At 62.2% G+C, this 24,042-nt stretch overlaps 2 protein-coding genes and 1 long non-coding RNA gene across 3 annotated transcripts in view; 2 read left to right on the top strand and 1 right to left on the bottom strand.

The window, feature by feature from the left end:
- Positions 1-752: 752 nt before the first annotated feature.
- LOC137308470 (basic proline-rich protein-like) lies at positions 753-2,175 on the top strand (the record flags this gene model as incomplete). Its single annotated transcript, XM_067977163.1, has 1 exon — positions 753-2,175. A coding segment is annotated over one exon (1,423 nt), but the record flags the coding sequence as incomplete, so codon positions are not given.
- Positions 2,176-2,268: 93 nt separating this feature from the next.
- Positions 2,269-21,699, top strand: LOC137308475 (uncharacterized). The gene is made up of 3 exons (XR_010959531.1): positions 2,269-2,354; positions 4,451-4,530; positions 15,729-21,699. It is a non-coding gene; the product is annotated as an uncharacterized lncRNA (long non-coding RNA).
- degs1 (delta(4)-desaturase, sphingolipid 1) overlaps positions 20,306-24,042 on the bottom strand; it is a 39,295-nt gene continuing 35,558 nt past the window's right edge. The window contains exon 3 of the mRNA XM_067977166.1: positions 20,306-22,286. Within this exon, the coding sequence (XP_067833267.1) occupies positions 22,143-22,286 (144 nt within the window). The 3' untranslated portion in view covers positions 20,306-22,142. The remainder of the gene's footprint in view (positions 22,287-24,042) is intronic.

Raw genomic sequence — 24,042 nt, 5'->3', positions numbered from 1 at the left:
ACTCCCTCCCTCCCCCCCCGTCTACTTACTCCCTCCCTCCCCCACCCCGTCTACTTACTCCCTCCCTCCCCCCCCCGTCTACTTACTCCCTCCCCCCCCCCGTCTACTTACTCCCTCCCCCCACCCCGTCTACTGACTCCCTCCCTCCCCCCACCCCGTCTACTTACTCCCTCCCCCCCCGTCTACTTACTCCCTCCCCCCCCCGTCTACTGACTCCCTCCCCCCACCCCGTCTACTGACTCCCTCCCTCCCCCCACCCCGTCTACTTACTCCCTCCCCCCCCGTCTACTTACTCCCTCCCCCCCCCCGTCTACTGACTCCCTCCCTCCCCCCCCATCTACTTATTCCCTCCCTCCCCCGTCTACTTACTCCCTCCCCCTCCCCCCCCCGTCTACTTACTCCCTCCCCCCCCCGTCTACTTACTCCCTCCCTCCCCCCACCCCGTCTACTGACTCCCTCCCCCCCCACCCCGTCTACTTACTCCCTCCCCCCCCGTCTACTTATTCCCTCCCTCCCCCGTCTACTTACTCCCTCCCCCTCCACCCCCGTCTACTTACTCCCTCCCTCCCCCCCCCGTCTACTTACTCCCTCCCTCCCCCACCCCGTCTACTTACTCCCCCCCTCCCCCCCCCCGTCTACTTACTCCCCCCCCCCCCGTCTATTTACTCCCCCACCCCCCTCCTGTCTATTTGCTCTGAGGGGTCGCTGGACAGTCGTCAAGAAAATCCCTCCATTTTCCCCCCACCCCCCAGACAGTTGAAGCCGGGGGATCCCCTCCTGGCTGATCAACACGGACCAGGGATCGAGCCCGGACCCTGCCCCGGGCCCGTGTGGTGCGGGACCCCCGGCCCGGGCCCGTGTGGTGCGGGACCCCCGGCCCGGGCCCGTGTGGTGCGGGACCCCCTGCCTGGGCCCGTGTGGTGCGGGACCCCCGGCCCGGGCCCGTGTGGTGTGGGACCCCCGCCCCCGCCCGTGTGGTGCGGGACCCCCGCCCGTGTGGTTCGGGACCCCCGCCCGTGTGGTTCGGGACCCCCGCCCGTGTGGTTCGGGACCCCCGCCCGTGTGGTTCGGGACCCCCGCCCCGGGCCCGTGTGGTTCGGGACCCCCGCCCCGGGCCCGTGTGGTTCGGGACCCCCGCCCCGGGCCCGTGTGGTTCGGGACCCCCGCCCCGGGCCCGTGTGGTTCGGGACCCCCGCACCGGGCCCGTGTGGTTCGGGACCCCCGCACCGGGCCAGTGTGGTTCGGGACCCCCGCCCCGGGCCCGTGTGGTTAGGGACCCCCGCCCCGGGCCCGTGTGGTTCGGGACCCCGCCCCGGGCCCGTGTGGTTCGGGACCCCCGCCCTTGGCCCGTGTGGTGTGCGACCCCCGCCCCGGGCCCGTGTGGTTCGGGACCCCCGCCCCAGGCCCGTGTGGTTCGGGACCCCCGCACCGGGCCAGTGTGGTTCGGGACCCCCGCCCTTGGCCCGTGTGGTGTGCGACCCCCGCCCCGGGCCCGTGTGGTTCGGGACCCCCGCCCCGGCCCGTGTGGTTCGGGACCCCCGCCCCGGGCCGTGTGGTTCGGGACCCCCGCCCCGGGCCCGTGTGGTTCGGGACCCCGCCCCGGGCCGTGTGGTTCGGGACCCCCGCCCCGGGCCCGTGTGGTTAGGGACCCCCGCCCCGGGCCCGTGTGGTTCGGGACCCCCGCCCCAGGCCCGTGTGGTTCGGGACCCCCGCCCCGGGCCCGTGTGGTTCGGGACCCCCGCCCCGGGCCGTGTGGTTCGGGACCCCCGCCCCAGGCCCGTGTGGTTCGGGACCCCCCGCCCCGGGCCGTGTGGTTCGGGACCCCCGCCCCGGGCCGTGTGGTTCGGGACCCCCGCCCCGGGCCCGTGTGGTTCGGGACCCCCGCCCCGGGCCGTGTGGTTCGGGACCCCCGCCCCAGGCCCGTGTGGTTCGGGACCCCCCGCCCCGGGCCGTGTGGTTCGGGACCCCCGCCCCGGGCCGTGTGGTTCGGGACCCCCGCCCCGGGCCCGTGTGGTTAGGGACCCCCGCCCCGGGCCCGTGTGGTTCGGGACCCCCGCCCCGGGCCCGTGTGGTTCGGGACCCCCGCCCTTGGCCCGTGTGGTGTGCGACCCCCGCCCCGGGCCCGCGTGGTTCGGGACTCCAGTGGGCTGTTTAAGTCTGATTGTCCGGTGCTGAGCTGGTTTTGGCCCCTCGGCGCTCCCATTGTTTCAGATCGTCCACAGTTCAGGGGTGAACTCCATTCATTCAGATTGTTGTGTTGTGCAGGGGTGCAGATCTGTCCGCGTTGGTGCGTGAAGCTTCCATTAACGCCCTGAGACACCAGCTCTCTGCCCCGAGTCCAGACCAAGGCCAAGGTAAGGGAAGATCACACTGCTCCGGCCCAGGGCAGTCTCCCAGCAAACGTCATCCTTCACTCCTGTACCCTGAGCCTGCCTACACCACCGCTCCCCCCACTCCCCCCACTCCCCACCCCCCCCCGTCCCGCTCCCCCCGATCCCCCCGACCCGATCACCGCTCCCCCACTCCCCACCTCCCCCGTCCCGCTCCCCCCGATCCCCCCGTCCCGATCACCGCTCCCCCCACTCCCCACCTCCCCCGTCCCGCTCCCCCCGATCCCCCCGTCCCGATCCCCGCTCCCCCCGTCCCGATCCCCGCTCCCCCCACTCCCCCCGTCCCGATCCCCGCTCCCCCCACTCCCCCCGTCCCGATCCCCCCTCCCCCATCCCGATCCCCGCTCCCCCCACCCCCCCGTCCCGATCCCCGCTCCCCCCACTCCCCCCGTCCCGATCCCCCCTCCCCCATCCCGATCCCCGCTCCCCCCACCCCCCCGTCCCGATCCCCACTCCCCCGTCCCGCTCCCCCCACTCCCCCCGTCCCGATCCCCGCTCCCCCCTCCCCGTCCCGATCACCCCTCCCCCCGTCCCGCTCCCCCCACTCCCCCCGTCCCGATCCCCGCTCCCCCCCCGTCCCGATCCCCCCTCCCCCCGTCCCGATCCCCCCTCCCCACTCCCCCCATCCCGATCCCCCCTCCCCACTCCCCCCATCCTGATCCCCCTCCCCCCTCCCCGATCCCCCCTCCCCCCGTCCCGATCCCCCCTCCCCCCGTCCCGATCCCCGCTCCCCGTCCCGATCCCCACTCCCCCCGTCCCGATCCCCACTCCCCCCGTCCCGATCCCCCCTCCCCCCGTCCCGATCCCCCCTCCCCCGTCCCGATCCCCCCGTCCCGATCCCCCGTCCCGATCCCCCCTCCCCCCGTCCCGATCCCCCCTCCCCCCTCCCCATCCTGATCCCCCCTCCCCCCGTCCCGATCCCCCCTCCCCCATCCCGATCCCCGCTCCCCGCTCCCCCCCCATAGTCCCAAGCACCTCTTTCTCCCTCCACTCTCCCAGTCCCGAGCCCCCGTTTCCCCTCCCCAGTCCCGAGCCCCCGTTTCCCCCCCAGTCCCGAGCCCCCATTTCCCCCCCCAGTCCCGAGCCCCCATTTCCCCCCCCCAGTCCCGAGCCCCCATTTCCCCCCCCCAGTCCCGAGCCCCCGTTTTCCCCCCCCCAGTCCCGAGCCCCCGTTTCCCCCCAGTCCCGAGCCCCCGTTTCCCCCCCGTTTCCCCCCCCCAGTCCCGAGCCCCCGTTCCCCCCCCCCAGTCCCGAGCCCCCGTTTCCCCCCCCAGTCCCGAGCCCCCGTTTCCCCCCCCAGTCCCGAGCCCCCGTTTCCCCCCCCCCAGTCCCGAGCCCCCGTTTCCCCCCCCCCAGTCCCGAGCCCCCGTTTCCCCCCCCCCAGTCCTGAGCCCCCGTTTCCCCCCCCCCAGTCCCGAGCCCCCGTTTCCCCCCCCCAGTCCCGAGCCCCCGTTTCCCCCCCCTAGTCCCGAGCCCCCGTTTCCCCCCCCCCCAGTCCCGAGCCCCCGTTTCGCCCCCCAGTCCCGAGCCCCCGTTTCCCCCCCCCAGTCCCGAGCCCCCGTTTCCCCCCCCCAGTCCCGAGCCCCCGTTTCCCCCCCCCAGTCCCGAGCCCCCGTTTCCCCCCCCCAGTCCCGAGCCCCCGTTTCCCCCCCCCCAGTCCCGAGCCCCCGTTTCCCCCCCCCAGTCCCGAGCCCCCGTTTCCCCCCCCCAGTCCCGAGCCCCCGTTTCCCCCCCCCCAGTCCCGAGCCCCCGTTTCCCCCCCCCAGTCCCGAGCCCCCGTTTCCCCCCCCCCAGTCCCGAGCCCCCGTTTCCCCCCCCCAGTCCTGAGCCCCCGTTTCCCCCCCCCAGTCCCGAGCCCCCGTTTCCCCCCCCCCAGTCCCGAGCCCCCGTTTCCCCTCCCCAGTCCCGAGCCCCCGTTTCCCCCCCCCCAGTCCCGAGCCCCCGTTTCCCCCCCCCAGTCCTGAGCCCCCGTTTCCCCCCCCCCAGTCCCGAGCCCCTGCCTCCTTTGCCGCCCCCACCGTGCCTGTCAGTCACCTGTTGACTTTTTAAACTGTTTTCAGCTCCCTGTTTGAGATTGCGGGTCGCTCGGCAACACTTTGAAGAAGCCTTCGAAAAAGTGAAACCTTCTGTGTCCAAAAAGGTGAGAACGCTCTCTGTCATCATCGGTCTGATCGCCCGACGACCCTCCCCGTGACCCCGGGTCTGATCGCCCGACGACCCTCCCCGTGACCCCGGGTCTGATCGTCCCTCCCCGTGACCCCGGGTCTGATCGTCCCTCCCCGTGACCCCGGGTCTGATCGTCCCTCCCCGTGACCCCGGGTCTGATCGTCCCCTCCCCGTGACCCCGGGTCTGATCGTCCCTCCCCGTGACCCCGGGTCTGATCGTCCCTCCCCGTGACCCCGGGTCTGATCGTCCCTCCCCGTGACCCCGGGTCTGATCGTCCCTCCCCGTGACCCCGGGTCTGATCGTCCCTCCCGTGACCCCGGGTCTGATCGTCCCTCCCCGTGACCCCGGGTCTGATCGTCCCTCCCCGTGACCCCGGGTCTGATCGTCCCTCCCCGTGACCCCGGGTCTGATCGTCCCTCCCCGTGACCCCGGGTCTGATCGTCCCTCCCCGTGACCCCGGGTCTGATCGTCCCTCCCCGTGACCCCGGGTCTGATCGTCCCTCCCCGTGACCCCGGGTCTGATCGTCCCTCCCCGTGACCCCGGGTCTGATCGTCCCCCGTGACCCCGGGTCCGATGACCCTCCCCGTGACCCCGGGTCTGATCGTCCCTCCCCGTGACCCCGGGCCTGATCGTCCCTCCCCGTGACCCCGGGCCTGATCGTCCCTCCCCGTGACCCCGGGCCTGATCGTCCCTCCCCGTGACCCCGGGTCTGCGGTGAGGTGAGGGGCGATCACTGTGCGTAAACTCTGGTGAATGACGACACAGCTGGGTGCAGGGCCTGTTTTGGGCCCTTTCACTTTCGGCACCGTGGACTTTGGCAGGAGGCCATAATTATTAATGGACTCACCTTGGGAACAGTGTGTGCCGGGAGGGAGGGAGGGAGAGAGGGTGGGAGGGAGGGAGGGAGGGAGGGAGGGAGCTCTGTCCTTGTTCAGCCGGGACTATTACTGAGGGTGGAATCGGAGACCGCAGCTCTTTATCTTACCCCGAAGGAGTTTTGTTTTTTGTTTCACCCTTTTGAACCTTGTTCGGTTTTAAAAGGGGCCCCTCCTGCCCAGGGCCCCTCCTACCCAGCACCCCTCCTACCCAGCACCCCTCCTACCCAGCACCCCTCCGACCCAGGCCCCTCCTACCCAGCACCCCTCCTACCCAGCACCCCTCCTACCCAGCACCCCTCCGACCCAGGGCCCCTCCTACCCAGCACCCCTCCTACCCAGCATCCCTCCGACCCAGGGCCCCTCCTACCCAGCACCCCTCCTACCCAGCACCCCTCCTACCCAGCATCCCTCCGACCCAGCACCCCTCCTACCCAGCACCCCTCCTACCCAGGGCCCCTCCTACCCAGCACCCCTCCTACCCAGGGCCCCTCCTACCCAGCACCCCTCCTACCCAGCACCCCTCCTACCCAGCACCCCTCCTACCCAGGGCCCCTCCTACCCAGCACCCCTCCTACCCAGGGCCCCTCCTACCCAGGCCCCTCCTACCCAGCACCCCTCCTACCCAGCACCCCTCCTACCCAGCACCCCTCCTACCCAGCACCCCTCCTACCCAGGGCCCCTCCTAACCAGCACCCCTCCTACCCAGCACCCCTCCTACCCAGCACCCCTCCTACCCAGGGCCCCTCCTGCCCAGGGCCCCTCCTGCCCAGCACCCCTCCTACCCAGCACCCCTCCTACCCAGGGCCCCTCCTACCCAGCACCCCTCCTACCCAGGGCCCCTCCTACCCAGGGCCCCTCCTACCCAGGGCCCCTCCTACCCAGCACCCCTCCTACCCAGCACCCCTCCGACCCAGGGCCCCTCCTACCCAGGGCCCCTCCTACCCAGCACCCTCCTACCCAGCACCCCCTCCTACCCAGGGCCCCTCCTACCCAGCACCCCTCCTACCCAGGGCCCCTCCTACCCAGCACCCCTCCTACCCAGCACCCCTCCTACCCAGCACCCCTCCTACCCAGCACCCCTCCGACCCAGGGCCCCTCCTACCCAGCACCCCTCCTACCCAGCACCCCTCCTACCCAGCACCCCTCCTACCCAGCACCCCTCCTACCCAGCACCCCTCCTACCCAGCACCCCTCCTACCCAGCACCCCTCCTACCCAGCACCCCTCCTACCCAGGGCCCCTCCTACCCAGCACCCCTCCTACCCAGCACCCCTCCTACCCAGCACCCCTCCTACCCAGCACCCCTCCTACCCAGCACCCCTCCTACCCAGGGCCCCTCCTACCCAGCACCCCTCCTGCCCAGGGCCCCTCCTACCCAGCACCCCTCCGTCCCAGGGCCCCTCCTACCCAGGGCCCCTCCGTCCCAGCACCCCTCCTACCCAGCACCCCTCCTACCCAGGGCCCCTCCGTCCCAGCACCCCTCCTACCCAGCACCCCTCCTACCCAGGGCCCCTCCTACCCAGGGCCCCTCCTACCCAGCACCCCTCCTGCCCAGGGCCCCTCCTACCCAGGGCCCCTCCGTCCCAGCACCCCTCCTACCCAGCACCCCTCCTACCCAGGGCCCCTCCGTCCCAGCACCCCTCCTACCCAGCACCCTCCTACCCAGGGCCCCTCCTACCCAGGGCCCCTCCTACCCAGCACCCCTCCTACCCAGCACCCCTCCTACCCAGCACCCCTCCTACCCAGCACCCCTCCTACCCAGGGCCCCTCCAACCCAGCACCCCTCCTACCCAGGGCCCCTCCTACCCAGCACCCCTCCGTCCCAGCACCCCTCCTACCCAGGGCCCCTCCTACCCAGCACCCCTCCTGCCCAGCACCCCTCCTACCCAGCACCCCTCCTGCCCAGCACCCCTCCTACCCAGCACCCCTCCTACCCAGCACCCCTCCTGCCCAGCACCCCTCCTACCCAGCACCCCTCCTACCCAGCACCCCTCCTACCCAGGGCCCCTCCTACCCAGGGCCCCTCCTACCCAGCACCCCTCCTACCCAGGCCCCTCCTACCCAGCACCCCTCCTACCCAGCACCCCTCCTACCCAGCACCCCTCCTACCCAGCACCCCTCCTACCCAGCACCCCTCCGTCCCAGGGCCCCTCCTACCCAGGGCCCCTCCTACCCAGCACCCCTCCTACCCAGCACCCCTCCTACCCAGGGCCCCTCCTACCCAGCACCCCTCCTACCCAGGGCCCCTCCTACCCAGCACCCTCCTACCCAGCACCCCTCCTACCCAGCACCCCTCCTACCCAGCACCCCTCCTACCCAGCACCCCTCCGTCCCAGGGCCCCTCCTACCCAGGGCCCCTCCTACCCAGCGCCCCTCCTACCCAGCACCCCTCCTACCCAGCACCCCCTCCTACCCAGCACCCCTCCTACCCAGCACCCCTCCTACCCAGCACCCCTTCTACCCAGCACCCCTCTGTCCCAGGGCCCCTCCTACCCAGGGCCCCTCCTACCCAGGGCCCCTCCTACCCAGCACCCCTCCTACCCAGCACCCCTCCGTCCCAGCACCCCTCCGTCCCAGCACCCCTCCTACCCAGCACCCCTCCTACCCAGCGCCCCTCCTACCCAGGGCCCCTCCTACCCAGCACCCCTCCTACCCAGGGCCCCTCCGTCCCAGCACCCCTCCTACCCAGCACCCCTCCTACCCAGGGCCCCTCCTACCCAGCACCCCTCCGGCCCAGCACCCCTCCTGCCCAGCACCCCTCCTACCCAGGGCCCCTCCGGCCCAGCACCCCTCCTACCCAGGGCCCCTCCTACCCAGGGCCCCTCTGGCCCAGCACCCCTCCTACCCAGGGCCCCTCCTACCCAGGGCCCCTCCTACCCAGCACCCCTCCTACCCAGGGCCCCTCCTACCCAGCACCCCTCCTACCCAGCACCCCTCCTACCCAGCACCCCTCCGGCCCAGCACCCCTCCGTCCCAGCACCCCTCCTACCCAGGGCCCCTCCTACCCAGGGCCCCTCCTACCCAGCACCCCTCCTACCCAGCACCCCCTCCTACCCAGCACCCCTCCTACCCAGCACCCCTCCGTCCCAGGGCCCCTCCTACCCAGCACCCCTCCTACCCAGCACCCCTCCGTCCCAGCACCCCTCCGTCCCAGCGCCCCTCCGTCCCAGGGCCCCTCCTACCCAGGGCCCCTCCTACCCAGGGCCCCTCCTACCCAGGGCCCCTCCTACCCAGGGCCCCTCCTACCCAGCCACCCCTCCTACCCAGGGCCCCTCCTACCCAGGGCCCCTCCTACCCAGGGCCCCTCCGTCCCAGCACCCCTCCTACCCAGCACCCCTCCTACCCAGGGCCCCTCCGTCCCAGCACCCCTCCTACCCAGCACCCCTCCTACCCAGCACCCCTCCTACCCAGGGCCCCTCCTACCCAGCACCCCTCCTACCCAGGGCCCCTCCTGCCCAGCACCCCTCCTACCCAGCACCCCTCCGACCCAGGGCCCCTCCTACCCAGCGCCCCTCCTACCCAGGGCCCCTCCTGCCCAGCACCCCTCCTACCCAGGGCCCCTCCTACCCAGGGCCCCTCCGGCCCAGCACCCCTCCTACCCAGGGCCCCTCCTACCCAGGGCCCCTCCTACCCAGGGCCCCTCCTACCCAGGGCCCCTCCTACCCAGCACCCTCCTACCCAGGGCCCCTCCTACCCAGGGCCCCTCCTACCCAGCGCCCCTCCTACCCAGGGCCCCTCCTACCCAGGGCCCCTCCTACCCAGCACCCCTCCTACCCAGGGCCCCTCCTACCCAGGGCCCCTCCTACCCAGGGCCCCTCCTACCCAGGGCCCCTCCTACCCAGCACCCCTCCTACCCAGGGCCCCTCCTACCCAGCACCCCTCCTACCCAGCACCCCTCCTACCCAGCACCCCTCCTACCCAGCACCCCTCCTACCCAGGGCCCCTCCTACCCAGGGCCCCTCCTACCCAGCACCCCTCCTACCCAGGGCCCCTCCTACCCAGCACCCCTCCTACCCAGGGCCCCTCCTACCCAGGGCCCCTCCTACCCAGGGCCCCTCCTACCCAGGGCCCCTCCTACCCAGCACCCCTCCTACCCAGGGCCCCTCCTACCCAGCACCCCTCCTACCCAGGGCCCCTCCGGCCCAGCACCCCTCCTACCCAGGGCCCCTCCTACCCAGCACCCCTCCTACCCAGCACCCCTCCTACCCAGGGCCCCTCCTACCCAGCACCCCTCCTACCCAGCACCCCTCCTACCCAGCACCCCTCCTACCCAGCAGCCCTCCTACCCAGGGCCCCTCCGTCCCAGCACCCCTCCTACCCAGCACCCCTCCTACCCAGGGCCCCTCCTACCAGGGCCCCTCCTGCCAGCACCCCTCCTACCCAGGGCCCCTCCTACCCAGCACCCCTCCTACCCAGCACCCCTCCTACCCAGCACCCCTCCTACCCAGGGCCCCTCCTGCCCAGGGCCCCTCCTGCCCAGCACCCCTCCTACCCAGGGCCCCTCCTACCCAGGGCCCCTCCTACCCAGGGCCCCTCCTACCCAGGGCCCCTCCTACCCAGGGCCCCTCCTACCCAGCACCCCTCCTACCCAGGGCCCCTCCTACCCAGCATCCCTCCTACCCAGCACCCCTCCTACCCAGCACCCCTCCTACCCAGGGCCCCTCCGACCCAGGGCCCTCCTACCCAGCACCCCTCCTACCCAGGGCCCCTCCTACCCAGCACCCCTCCTACCCAGGCCCCTCCGACCCAGGGCCCCTCCTACCCAGCACCCCTCCTACCCAGGGCCCCTCCGACCCAGGGCCCCTCCTACCCAGCACCCCTCCTACCCAGCACCCCTCCTACCCAGCACCCCTCCTACCCAGGGCCCCTCCTACCCAGCACCCCTCCGGCCCAGCACCCCTCCTACCCAGCACCCCTCCTACCCAGCACCCCTCCTACCCAGCACCCCTCCTGCCCAGGGCCCCTCCTACCCAGGGCCCCTCCTACCCAGCACCCCTCCTACCCAGGGCCCCTCCTACCCAGCACCCCTCCTACCCAGGGCCCCTCCTACCCAGGGCCCCTCCTACCCAGCACCCCTCCTACCCAGCACCCTCCTACCCAGCACCCCTCCTACCCAGCACCCCTCCTACCCAGGGCCCCTCCTACCCAGCACCCCTCCTACCCAGCGCCCCTCCTACCCAGCACCCCTCCTACCCAGGGCCCCTCCTACCCAGCACCCCTCCTACCCAGGGCCCCTCCTACCCAGGGCCCCTCCTACCCAGCACCCCTCCTACCCAGGGCCCCTCCTGCCCAGCACCCCTCCTACCCAGGGCCCCTCCGACCCAGCACCCCTCCTGCCCAGCACCCCTCCTACCCAGCACCCCTCCTACCCAGGGCCCCTCCTACCCAGGGCCCCTCCTACCCAGGGCCCCTCCTACCCAGCACCCCTCCTACCCAGGGCCCCTCCTACCCAGCACCCCTCCTACCCAGCACCCCTCCTACCCAGGGCCCCTCCGACCCAGCACCCCTCCGTCCCAGCACCCCACCTACCCAGCACCCCTCCTACCCAGGGCCCCTCCTACCCAGGGCCCCTCCGTCCCAGCACCCCTCCTACCCAGGGCCCCTCCTACCCAGCACCCCTCCGTCCCAGCACCCCTCCTACCCAGGGCCCCTCCTACCCAGCACCCCTCCGTCCCAGCACCCCTCCTACACAGCACCCCTCCGTCCCAGCACCCCTCCTACCCAGGGCCCCTCCGGCCCAGCACCCCTCCTACCCAGGCCCCTCCTGCCCAGCACCCCTCCTACCCAGGGCCCCTCCTGCCCAGCACCCCTCCTACCCAGGGCCCCTCCTGCCCAGCACCCCTCCTACCCAGGGCCCCTCCGGCCCAGCACCCCTCCTACCCAGGGCCCCTCCTACCCAGCACCCCTCCTACCCAGGGCCCCTCCTACCCAGGGCCCCTACTACCCAGCACCCCTCCTACCCAGGGCCCCTCCTACCCAGGGCCCCTCCTACCCAGCACCCCTCCTACCTAGGGCCCCTCCTACCCAGCACCCCTCCGTCCCAGCACCCCTCCTACCCAGCACCCCTCCTACCCAGGGCCCCTCCTACCCAGCACCCCTCCGACCCAGGGCCCCTCCGACCCAGCACCCCTCCTACCCAGGGCCCCTCCTACCCAGGGCCCCTCCTACCCAGCACCCCTCCTACCCAGGGCCCCTCCTACCCAGGGCCCCTCCTACCCAGCACCCCTCCTACCCAGGGCCCCTCCTACCCAGGGCCCCTCCTACCCAGGGCCCCTCCTACCCAGCACCCCTCCTGCCCAGGGCCCCTCCTGCCCAGCACCCCTCCTACCCAGGGCCCCTCCTGCCCAGCACCCCTCCGTCCCAGCACCCCTCCTACCCAGGGCCCCTCCTGCCCAGCACCCCTCCTACCCAGGGCCCCTCCTACCCAGGGGCCCCTCCTACCCAGGGCCCCTCCTACCCAGCACCCCTCCTACCCAGGGCCCCTCCTACCCAGCACCCCTCCTACCCAGGCCCCTCCTACCCAGCACCCCTCCTACCCAGGGCCCCTCCTACCCAGGGCCCCTCCTACCCAGGGCCCCTCCTACCCAGCACCCCTCCTACCCAGGGCCCCTCCTACCCAGGGCCCCTCCGACCCAGGGCCCCTCCTACCCAGCACCCCTCCTACCCAGGGCCCCTCCTACCCAGCACCCCTCCTACCCAGGGCCCCTCCTACCCAGCACCCCTCCTGCCCAGGGCCCCTCCTACCCAGCACCCCTCCTACCCAGGGCCCCTCCTACCCAGCACCCCTCCTACCCAGCACCCCTCCTACCCAGGGCCCCTCCTACCCAGCACCCCCCTCCTACCCAGGCCCCCTCCTACCCAGCACCCCTCCTGCCCAGCACCCCTCCTACCCAGGGCCCGTCCTGCCCAGCACCCCTCCTACCCAGGGCCCGTCCTGCCCAGCACCCCTCCTACCCAGGGCCCCTCCTACCCAGGGCCCCTCCTACCCAGCACCCCTCCTACCCAGGGCCCCTCCTACCCAGGGCCCCTCCTACCCAGGGCCCCTCCGGCCCAGCACCCCTCCTACCCAGCACCCCTCCGGCCCAGGGCCCCTCCTACCCAGCACCCCTCCTACCCAGGGCCCCTCCTACCCAGGGCCCCTCCTACCCAGCACCCCTCCTACCCAGGGCCCCTCCTGCCCAGCACCCCTCCTACCCAGGGCCCCTCCGACCCAGCACCCCTCCTACCCAGGGCCCCTCCTACCCAGGGCCCCTCCTACCCAGCACCCCTCCTACCCAGGGCCCCTCCTGCCCAGCACCCCTCCTACCCAGGGCCCCTCCTACCCAGCACCCCTCCTACCCAGGGCCCCTCCGACCCAGCACCCCTCCTGCCCAGCACCCCTCCTGCCCAGCACCCCTCCTACCCAGCGCCCCTCCTACCCAGGGCCCCTCCTACCCAGGGCCCCTCCTGCCCAGGGCCCCTCCTACCCAGCACCCCTCCTGCCAGCACCCCTCCTACCCAGGGCCCCTCCTGCCCAGCACCCCTCCTACCAGCACCCCTCCTACCCAGCACCCCTCCTACCCAGGGCCCCTCCTACCCAGCACCCCTCCTACCCAGGGCCCCTCCTACCCAGGGCCCCTCCTACCCAGGGCCCCTCCTACCCAGGGCCCCTCCTGCCCAGCACCCCCTCCTGCCCAGCACCCCTCCTACCCAGGGCCCCTCCTGCCCAGCACCCCTCCTACCCAGCACCCCTCCTACCCAGCACCCCTCCTACCCAGCGCCCCTCCTACCCAGGGCCCCTCCTACCCAGCACCCCTCCTACCCAGGGCCCCTCCTGCCCAGCACCCCTCCTGCCCAGCACCCCTCCTACCCAGGGCCCCTCCTGCCCAGCACCCCTCCTACCCAGCGCCCCTCCTACCCAGGGCCCCTCCTGCCCAGCACCCCTCCTGCCCAGCACCCCTCCTGCCCAGGGCCCCTCCTACCCAGCACCCCTCCTGCCCAGCACCCCTCCTGCCCAGGGCCCCTCCTGCCAGCACCCCTCCTGCCCAGCACCCCTCCTGCCCAGCACCCCTCCGACCCAGCACCCCTCCTGCCCAGGGCCCCTCCTACCCAGCACCCCTCCTGCCCAGCACCACTCCTGCCCAGCACCCCTCCTACCAGGGCCCCTCCTGCCCAGCACCCCTCCGACCAGGGCCCCTCCTGCCCAGCACCCCTCCGACCCAGGGCCCCTCCTACCCAGCACCCCTCCGACCCAGCACCCCTCCTGCCAGCACCCCCTCCTACCCAGGGCCCCTCCTACCCAGCACCCCTCCTACCCAGCACCCCTCCTACCCAGCACCCCTCCGACCCAGCACCCCTCCGACCCAGGGCCCCTCCTACCCAGCACCCCTCCGACCCAGCACCCCTCCGTCCCAGCACCCCTCCGTCCCAGCACCCCTCCTACCCAGCACCCCTCCTACCCAGCACCCCTCCGACCCAGCACCCCTCCTGCCCAGCACCCCTCCTACCCTGGAGGTCTCCTCCGTGCCGTCCTGTGGTTCCATGGATGGTGACTCACTCTGCACTACCTCCCCAATGGAGAGAGTGGGAGTCAGAACAGAGTGTGAGGGGGGGCCCTGCCCATGGTGCTTGCCTCATGAATGGCTCTGCCTTACAGACCTGGAGAGCTTCCACTCAGTGGGGGCTGATATCTGATGTCCACAGCGTGAAATTCCTGATTAATTCTCATTCTCAATCTCTGTGTTTCTCTCTCACTGTGACTCCTGCCCTGTTTCTTGGTCTGTTTATCTCTTTCCCCTGTGTCCCTGTCTCTGTCTCTCCCTCCTTGTGTGTGCCTCTTTTTGTCTATCTCGATCTCCCTTTCTCACTCTCCCGCTCCCTCTCTATGTCTGTCTCTCTCATTGTCCAACTCTCTCTCTCCTTTTTCCTGCTATCCCTCTCGCTCGCCCCCCCTCTCGCTCGCCCCCCCCCTCTCTCTCTCTCGCCCCCCCCTCTCTCTCTCTCGTCCCCCTCTCTCGCTCGCCCTCGCCCCCCCTCTCTCGCTCACCCCCGCCCCCCTCTCTCTCGCTCGCCCCCCCTCTCTCTCTCTCGTCCCCCTCTCTCGCTCGCCCTTGCCCCCCTCTCTCTCTCGCTCACCCCCGCCCCCCTCTCTCTCTCGCTCGCCACCCCCCTCTCTCTCGCTCGCCCCCCCTCTCGCTCGATCGCCCCCCCTCTCGCTCGCCCCCCCTCTCGCTCGCCCCCCCCCCCTCTCGCTCGCCCCCCCTCTCTCTCGCTCGCCCCCCCCTCTCTCTCGCTCGCCCCCCCTCTCTCTCGCTCGCCCCCCCTCTCTCTCGCTCGCCCCCCCTCTCTCTCGCTCGCCCCCCTCTCTCTCTCTCTCGCTCGCCCCCCTCTCTCTCTCTCTCGCTCGCCCCCCTCTCTCTCTCTCTCTCTCTCTCGCTCGCCCCCCTCTCTCTCTCTCTCTCTCTCGCTCGCCCCCCTCTCTCTCTCGCTCGCCCCCCTCTCTCTCTCGCTCGCCCCCCTCTCTCTCTCTCGCCCCCTCTCTCTCTCGCCCCCTCTCTCTCTCGCCCCCTCTCTCTCGCTCGCCCCCCTCTCTCTCTCGCCTCTCCCCGCCCCCCTCTCGCCCTCGCCCCCCTCACCCCCCTCTCGCCCTCCGCCCCCCTCACCCCCCTCTCGCCCTCGCCCCCCTCTCTCTCTCTCTCTCGCTCGCCCCCTCTCTCTCTCTCTCGCTCGCCCCCCTCCCTCTCTCTATCTCTCTCTCGCTCGCCCCCCCTCTCTCTCTCGCCCCCCTCTCTCTCTCTCTCGCTCGCCCCCCTCTCTCTCTCTCGCCCCCTCTCTCTCTCTCGCCCCCTCTCTCTCGCTCGCCCCCCTCTCTCTCTCGCTCTCCCCCGCCCCCCTCTCTCTCTCGCTCACCCTCGCCCCCCTCTCGCCCTCGCCCCCCTCACCCCCCTCTCGCCCTCGCCCCCCTCACCCCCCTCTCGCCCTCGCCCCCCCTCTCTCTCGCTCTCCCCCGCCCCCCTCTCTCTCTATCGCTCGCCATCGCCCCCCTCTCTCTCGCCCTCGCTCACCCTCCTCTCTCTCTCGCCCTCGCTCACCCTCGCCCCCCTCTCTCTCTCTCGCTCACCCTCGCCCCCCTCTCGCCCTCGCCCCCCTCTCTCTCTCGCTCACCCTCGCCCCCCTCTCTCTCTCTCGCTCACCCTCGCCCCCCTCTCTCTCTCTCCCTCGCCCCCCTCTCTCTCTCGCTCACCCCGCCCCCCTCTCTCTCGCTCGCCATCGCTCCCCTCTCTCTATTCCCTCCCCCCCGTGTCTCTCCCCTAGGATCAGTTGATGTATGAACTGCTGCAGCGGTCTCTCAGCCGGTGATGTGGATTGACAGATGGAGGCGGTCGGTCGGTCCGGGTGCCTCTTGCTGCAGCTCTCCTTGGGCTTCTGTTTGAAGTCCCTCCTCGCTGGAGCAAAAACAGAAACTGGCCAACTCATCTTCACACAGGCCTCAGTGTCTGAGCTGCATTTCGGAGAATAGGGCTGTGTTTGTTATCAATACTGGGCTTAACACCTCGGAACAATTACTATGGGCTTCTGCTGCCCATTATGGCCAGTTTCCTGTTACCGGGGTCAGGCTGGGGTCATCACCTATTGCCAAATCACTTTTTTGGTTTGGTGGAGGGAGGGCGGGGGGTCATGACCTTGTTTCAGGTTTTAATGAAATATCTTAATACCTCGAACAAACTCTGCCCTGAAAACAAACCTCTCAATAATACTCCCCCTTTTGTTACTTTCTCTCCCCTTTTTGTTACTCTCCCTTTTCCCTTTAGTTACTCTCCCCTTTTATTTACTCTTGCCCCTTTCATTACTCCCTTTTTCCCATTGGTTACTCTCTCTCCCCTTTTGCTGGTCCGTGATAAGAGGTGTTTGATACAAAAATGTCAAATATAATTTTGCATTGTTGAAGTGCACTACAGCAGCTGTGTGAATGGAACTGGGACTTAATTCAACTCTGGCCTCTTGTGTCTTCAGGGGGGGGGCGGAGAAGGGAGGTATCTGATAATTCAGGTTTACTTAGAGGGAGGAGCTATGAAACCCCCCACCCAACAAATAAATTAAGCCAGGCTGACACTTGTTACAAATTGGTCTCTTGCTGGCAGAATTATGTCAATGGTTTCAGTTTAATGAAATGTGGGAGCTCACCATATTTCAAATAAAAGTAATTTTTTAAAAAAAATTGAACTCAGCAGTTTGATTTCTCAAGTTTGAAACCAAGTGAGTGCCTCATTACCTGGTGTGTAATTCCAGTAAATTATTAATTAAGTCCCTCCAGATTGGAAAATTGCACATCACTGCTTTTTAAGAAAGGAGAGGGATACCAGGGAATTATAGACCAGTTAGCCTAACATCTGTTGTGGGGAAATTGCTGGAGTCTATAATTAAGGATAGGGTGACTGAACACCTCGAGAATTTTCAGTTAATGAGAGAGAGCCAGCATGGATTTGTGAAAGGTAGGTCGTGCCTGACAAACCTGATTGAATTTTTTGAAGAGGTGACTAAAGTAGTGGACAGGGGAATGTTAATGGATGTTATTTATATGGACTTCCAGAAGGCATTTGATAAGGTCCCACATAAGAGACTGTTAGCTAAGATAGAAGCCCATGGACTCGAGGGAAAAGTACAGACTTGGTTAGGAAGTTGGCTGAGCGAAAGGCGACAGAGAGTAGGGATAATGGGTAAGTATTCACATTGGCAGGATGTGACTAGTCGAGTCAGAGTTATGTCTTGGGGCCTCAATTATTCATATTTATTAACAGCTTAGATGAAGGCACAGAAAGTCTCATATCTAAGTTTGCCGATGACACAAAGATTGGTGGCATTGTAAGCAGTGTCGATGAAAACATAAAATTACAAAGCGATATTGATAGATTAGGTGAATGGGCAAAACTGTGGTAAATGGAATTTAGTGTCGGCAAATGTGAGGTCATCCACTTTGGATCAAGAAAGAACAGGGTACTTTCTAAATGGTAACAAGTTAAAAACAGTGGCTGTCCAAAGGGACTTAGGAGTTCAGGTACATGGATCATTGAAGTGTCATGAACAGGTGCAGAAAATAATCAATAAGGCTAATGGAATGCTGGCCTTTATATCTAGAGGACTAGAGTACAAGGGGGCAGAAGTTATGCTGCAGCTATATAAAACCCTGGTTAGACCGCACCTGGAGTACTCTGAGCAGTTCTACCTTTGGAAGGACATGTTGGCCTTGGAGGGAGTGCAGTGTATGTTTACTAGAATGATACCCGGACTTCAAGGGTTAAGTTACGAGGAGAGATTACACAAATTGGGGTTGTATTCCCTAGTTTCGAAGGTTATGGGGTGATCTGATCGAAGTTTAAGATATTAAGGGGACCAGATCGGGTGGATAGAAAGAAACTATTTCCACTGGTTGGGGATTCTCGTCAGGGACACCGTCTAAAAATTAGAGCCAGACCTTTCAGGAGCGAGATTAGAAAACATTTCTATACACAAAGGGTGGTAGAAGTTTAGAACTCTCTTCTGCAAATGGCAATTGATACTAGCTCAATTGCTAAATTTAAATCTGAGCTGGATAGCTTTTTGGCAACCAAAGGTATTAAGGGATATGGGCCAAAGGCAGGTATATGGAGTTGGATCACAGATCAGCCATGATCTTCACAAATGGCAGAGCAGACACAAGGGGCTGAATGGCCTTCTCCTGTTCCTATAGTTGTAGTGTTGTGCTAGAATCTATTAAGGATGTACTAACAGGAAACTTAGAAAATCATATTAGGCTGAGTCAACATGATTTTATGAATGGGGAATCATGTTTGACAAATTTTAGAGTTTTGAGGGTGTAACTACCAGAGTAGATACAAGAGAACTAGTGGTTGTAGTATATTTGGATTTTCAACTGGCATTAGATAAAGTGCCACACAAGGTTATTACTCAAGGGCTCATTGAATTGGGGGTAATATTAGCATGGATAGAGGATTGGTTAGTGGACAGAAAATAGAGTAGGACTAAATGGGGCATTTTCAGGTTGGCAGGCTGTAACTAGTGGGGTGCTACAAGGATAAGTGCTGGGGCCTCAGGTATTTACAATCTATATTAATGACTTCGATGAGGGGGACAGAGTGTACTGTGTCCAAGTTTGCTGATGATACAAAGCTAGGTGGGACAGTAAACTGTGCAGACAGTAAGAGGCTGCACAGGGATTATGACAGTTTAAGTGAGTGGGTGAGAAGGTGGCAGATGGGAGTATAATGTAGGGAAATGTGAGGTTATTCACTTTGGTTGGAATAGAAAAGCAGAAATTTTTTGATCGATTAAGAAACATTGGTAGTCAAAGGGATTTGGGTGTCCTTGTACATGACTTCCAAATATGCAGGTACAGCAAGCAATTAGGAAGGCAAATGGAACATTATACTCTAGCCCCTTTAACAATAAAGGCTAAGAGTAAGGAAGTTTTGCTGCAATGGTAAAGGGCTGGAGTACTGTGTGGAGTTTTTGGTCTCTTCACCTAAAGGATATACTTGCCTTATTGGTTGTGCAACAAAGGTTCACTATATTGATTCCTGGGCTGAGAGGGACATCCTATGATCAGAGATTGAGCCTATAACTCATGTTTAGAAGACTGAGCTGTGATCTCATTGAAAAATGAGGGGACTTGATAGGGTAGATGTGGAGATTGTTTCCCCTGGCTGGAGCATCAAGGGCAGAGTTGCAAGAGAAGGGGGTTTGCTATTTGGGACTGATGAGAAATTTCTTCAGAGGGTTGTAAATCTTTAGAATTCTCTATCAGAGTGCCATGGACACTCAGTCAAGTATATTCAAGGCTGAGATCAATGGCTATTTGGACACTAAGGGAATCAAGGGATATGGGGAACCAGGTGGGAAAGTGGAGTTGAGGTTGCAGATCAGCAAATGATCTTATTGACCAGTGGAGCAGGTTGTATGGCCTACTCTTGCTCCTATTTCTTATATTCAGTCAATGCTGTTAATCACCAGTGAGACCTGATGCAAAGCCTTGTGGAAACAGCTCAGTTTCCTTTTTCTAAATTTCTCCTCTCCCTGGAGGAAGGGGGGCAGGGGGCCTAGAGTACTAGTCCACAGGCTAGTGTGGGTGGGTGAGCTTAATATTGAACAGTGAGGGTTAATGTCCATAGTAAATGGAAGTTGAGCCCTTGGTCTACTCAGTTAGATCATCACAGTTGGAGTGATGTTGAGGAAGAGACCATTTGTAATGCCTTCTGGAGAGAGTGTGGCAGAGATGAGGACAGGAGCAGCTCAAGTGTGAACCCCTCTGCTAACTGGCTGGGCTCATGTGTAAACAGCTTGGATGATATACACTATTCTTTAAATTGAAAATTAATTTGCTTGTGATTTTTTCCCCCTCCAAACTCTTTAGGAGTAACCTACTGCCATTCTCCAATCAGTTGTGGGGTTTTACTAGCAGTCACACTCTGCTGCTGTGTAACAGGTCCAGTGTTAGGTCATATTATCATACAACAAAAAGCTGCTTATTATGCTGGAATACATGGTAGGACAGTACATGCAATTTCTCATTCCTGCTCTTAATGTGCCAACTTGGCTAGTTCTCAAGGAGAACACAGTACTAAAGTCCAGTTCTATCACAGGCTGGGGATGGTTCGGGATAGGAACACAGATTGAGGGCTACAGGGGCAGGGGCAGGGGACAGACTTTCTCCTCCCTCTCCCAGTCAGGTTTGTGTAAAAATTACATTTAAGTAGTCTTTGCTGCTTGAGGAACATTAGGTGAGGATGACCAGGATAGAACCATGGTGTATTGTCAGGGACAAAGGGCATCTCACTTACACAACCATGGTATCTATTTAAAATGGAGTGGAAATTGAAACACATGGATCAGTTACACAGACTTAAAGAAGCCATTTATTTTCAACTAAATTAGTTGTAATCAAATAATTACCATGAACAAATGGGCAACACCAGCCCAGTGTGGCTAAAATGAGCAACAAAAGCAATACAAAGATAAACATTTCACATGGTTAGTGAAAGAACAAACTTATCCTCACTGCAATCAACCAAGAGGAAGTGGTGAACGAGTCAGCCAGCAATTAAAACCCAGATAAAAAGATGGTGATTATTTGGACACCTAATGTTCTTAAAGGTCTGGGCCATCCAGCTGCCTATGTATAGACCCATCAGCCCACACTTGCAGTCAATCACTAACACTGGTCCTACAGATTAGGATTTTGCTCCTCCTTCCATCTCCTGGGCAGATTGAGAACCTGCTGTGCCTCCTGAATCTCCTTTTAATTCTTTGAGTTTGTAATCAAAGTTTAAGCCCCTTTGTTAACAGTTTGATTGCAATCCCTGTGATGGCAGTTTCTGCCTTCTCTGCCATTAGGTGATTGATATCTCGTGCTGCAAACCCCTTACCTACTGACATGCCAAATTTATCCTAGACCCCTACACTAGCACCAAGGAACTTATATCTAAACAGCATTGTGGGGACCAGAGTAGAAATATTTCTCCTCCCCTCTTTGCTCCCTGTACATCCAGCCCCTTACTACCTTCCTCCATTTTTTGTCATGTGCCAGCCCCAGCTCAAACTACAGGAGAATTCACATCAAGCAGGATTCTGGCCTGATCCAAGCTGCACATTTCCAAAAGGAAGTGGTGGGGGAAATGAAAATCAGATTTATTGAGCCTAGACAGCTGCCCCAGTAGAAGTCTGGGGCCCTGCTCAGCTACTGGAGGGGGTAGACACCATTGGCTCCATTGGGAATGAATACAGCTATTACAAGCAGGAAACTTGCTGCAGACTCTGGCCTGCAATGCTACATAACCAGGGTCGAGAACAAAGCACTCAAACAGCCAGATGGTACAGGGCACAAGACACTGCTCTATCTCCAGTGGAAAGTGACCCACCATCACTAAACATACCTGTTACACAGTCAGCAGCTTTAGTCCAGCAGTAGACTGGGGAGAAACTGGATCAGCAACTTCAACTTTAGCTGAAGGAAGCAATTTATTTGCCAGTTAAAAGACAACTGCTAGACTGTGCAATTGGATAAATTTATGCCCATCCATTTCAAAATTAATCTCCTTTCTTCCTCTGCCTGCACCACTGAGGCCAAAAAGGCATGTTAACACTCACCTACGCACACCTGTAGAAATAGTGATCCTAAGTGCATATTTTAAAAATTCCAGCTAGTGATTCAAAGGGCCAGCTTCAGTTTAATGTACAATAAAAGGACCTGCTAATCCAGTTTTTTTTTTGGTTGGGGGGGGGGGGGGGTGGGAAGAGATGACAACCTACAACAGTTGGTGTTTTGCTATCAGATGGGCTGAAGGAGGGATTGTTATAAAATTGCTAGGTTACATTTGATTTTATTGGGTCAGAAGTACATGAGATACAAGTGCATTGAATGAAAATGAAACCAGGTCAGAGGCTAAATAAACAAATTAAGCCATAATTGGGGGAATGGAGACTAACACTAAAGTCATATTTCATAACTGATTAGTGTTATCACTTGGGGCCTGAGCAAGGAGGTACACAATAGGCTGACTCAAACACTTCCAAAAAATTACTAGTGTAAATATTCAATGATTGCTAATGTGAATGATAGTTTGTACAAACACTTAATACAACATTGTTCTTTGAGAATGCAAGATCTGTAAAACAGCTATGAACACTGCAGTCAGCCCAGCTAGCTTATTCCATCAGTTCCCAAAGCACCTCCACCTAGTCCTGTTTCACATCCTTCACTGTTCTCTTGATGCGAGAGTAGGGACTGATGGTATCATCCATGATGAAGTCGTACAGCACTCTGACCCAGGAAGAGTACTGTGGCAGGTTGTCATAGTAATCAGCAGCTATCTTCCTCACCTAAGGGAGACAAGAAGACACCTGAAGCACATTTACTGCCTCAAGTCTGGAGACACCACCAGAACCCCTTTAAAACTACAAGTTTCTCAAACCTAACCTGCACCAGTAGCAAATTAGGTTCCATGTTCCCCTCTGGAGGAGTTGCCTATTGCTGGGGCACAGTTCCACAGGCACTTTACCCAATAGTCATTCATCTGAGGGACTCTGTCAGAGCATGAGCAGGCTGTTTAATCATGGAGTGCATCCCAGCTGGTCAACACCACATGTTGTGCCTCCCATTAGGTAAAGAAAGAATTGTATTGGTCAATTACTGCTCTGGCAAGAACTCAAGACCAGGAATCCAAGCTGGGAACTAAACCTCCATCTGGAAGAGTCACTCAGTGTTGAGAAACAGCAGTAGCTCTGTAGGACATTAGACCTATGTTAATATTTTTCAACTCCATATTCCACAACTTACCAGATTTGCATTCATCTGTCCCAAGATGGATAAACAGTACTGAGTGGCTCAGAACCAGGAAGAACCCAGACTGATCTGTTCTACAGTAGTACCATTAATCATGGACACTATAAGTGACCAGTGACCTGTGTCCCAGCAACACCCACAGGAGAGACAATGACTATTGGTGAAGTGCCCATGGAATGTACCACAAATCTTTGAAGGTGGCAGGACCAGTTCATAGGCTGTTAAAGCATATAGGATCCTGAGCTTAATAAAGAGGCAGAGTACAAAAGCAAGGCAGTTATGATAAACCTTTATAAAACACTGCTTAGGCCTCAGCTGGAATATTGTGTTCAATTCTGGCCACCACACAGAGAGAGAGAGCAGAAGAGATTTACTAGAATGGTACCAGGGATGAGGGTTGCATGGAGACTGGAGAAGGTGGGGGTTGTTCTCCTTACAGCAGAGAAGGAGATTTGATAGGAGTTCAAAATCATGAACAGTTCAGTCAGTAAATGAGAGACTCTTTCCAGTGGCAGAAGGGTCAGTAACCAGAGGACACAGATTTAAGGTGATTGGTAGAAGTTGTTAAAATGCAGTGAGTTATGATCTGGAATTCACTGCCTGAAAGGGTGATGGAAGCAGATTCAATAACTTTCAAAAAGGGAACTGAATATTTGAAGGGAAACATTTATAGGGCATGGGAAAGGATGGGGAGAATAATTGGATAGCTCTTTCAAAGCCAGCACTAGCATGATGGGCTGAATAGTCTCCTCCTGTGCTGTACCTGCACTTGTCCAATAGATTTGAGGTTCTTACAACTCTTGTTGACAAGTGCGGGGACCGTTAGGACAACAAGCAAACTGACCACAGCACTGTGGTACAGGAAGCTGTTCAAATGGGGGGGGGGGGGGGGGGAGAAGAAGAGGGAGTATTTGTAGTAGGAGACAGTATAGTTAGGGGGATAGACACTGTTCTCTAGCCAGGAGCATCAGTCCCAAAGGCAATGTTGCCTACCCAGTGCCAGGGTTAAGGACATCTCCTCTGGACTGGAGAAGAACTTGGAGTGGGAGGGGGAGGAGCCAGTTGTCATGGTCCACATAGGTGCCAATGACACAGGTAGGACTAAAAAAGGTTCTGTTGAGGGAGTTTGAGCACTAGGTGAGAATGCCTACATAGTGCCCCTTTAATGAAAATGCCTAGTCAGTTTTCAGTAGATAGTAAAATGCCAAGTGGCAAAGTAGAAGACATAGTAATGTGATTAAGCAAGGGTTAATTAGAAGCCTGCCTAAGGTTTGGAACAATGGGCCCCTTCAA

The sequence above is a fragment of the Heptranchias perlo genome, unplaced genomic scaffold (assembly GCF_035084215.1).
Source record: "Heptranchias perlo isolate sHepPer1 unplaced genomic scaffold, sHepPer1.hap1 HAP1_SCAFFOLD_131, whole genome shotgun sequence".
NCBI classification, from domain to species: domain Eukaryota; kingdom Metazoa; phylum Chordata; class Chondrichthyes; order Hexanchiformes; family Hexanchidae; genus Heptranchias; species Heptranchias perlo.
The sequence above is the reverse complement of the archived record's forward strand: the minus strand, read 5'-3'. Positions and strand labels throughout refer to the sequence as shown.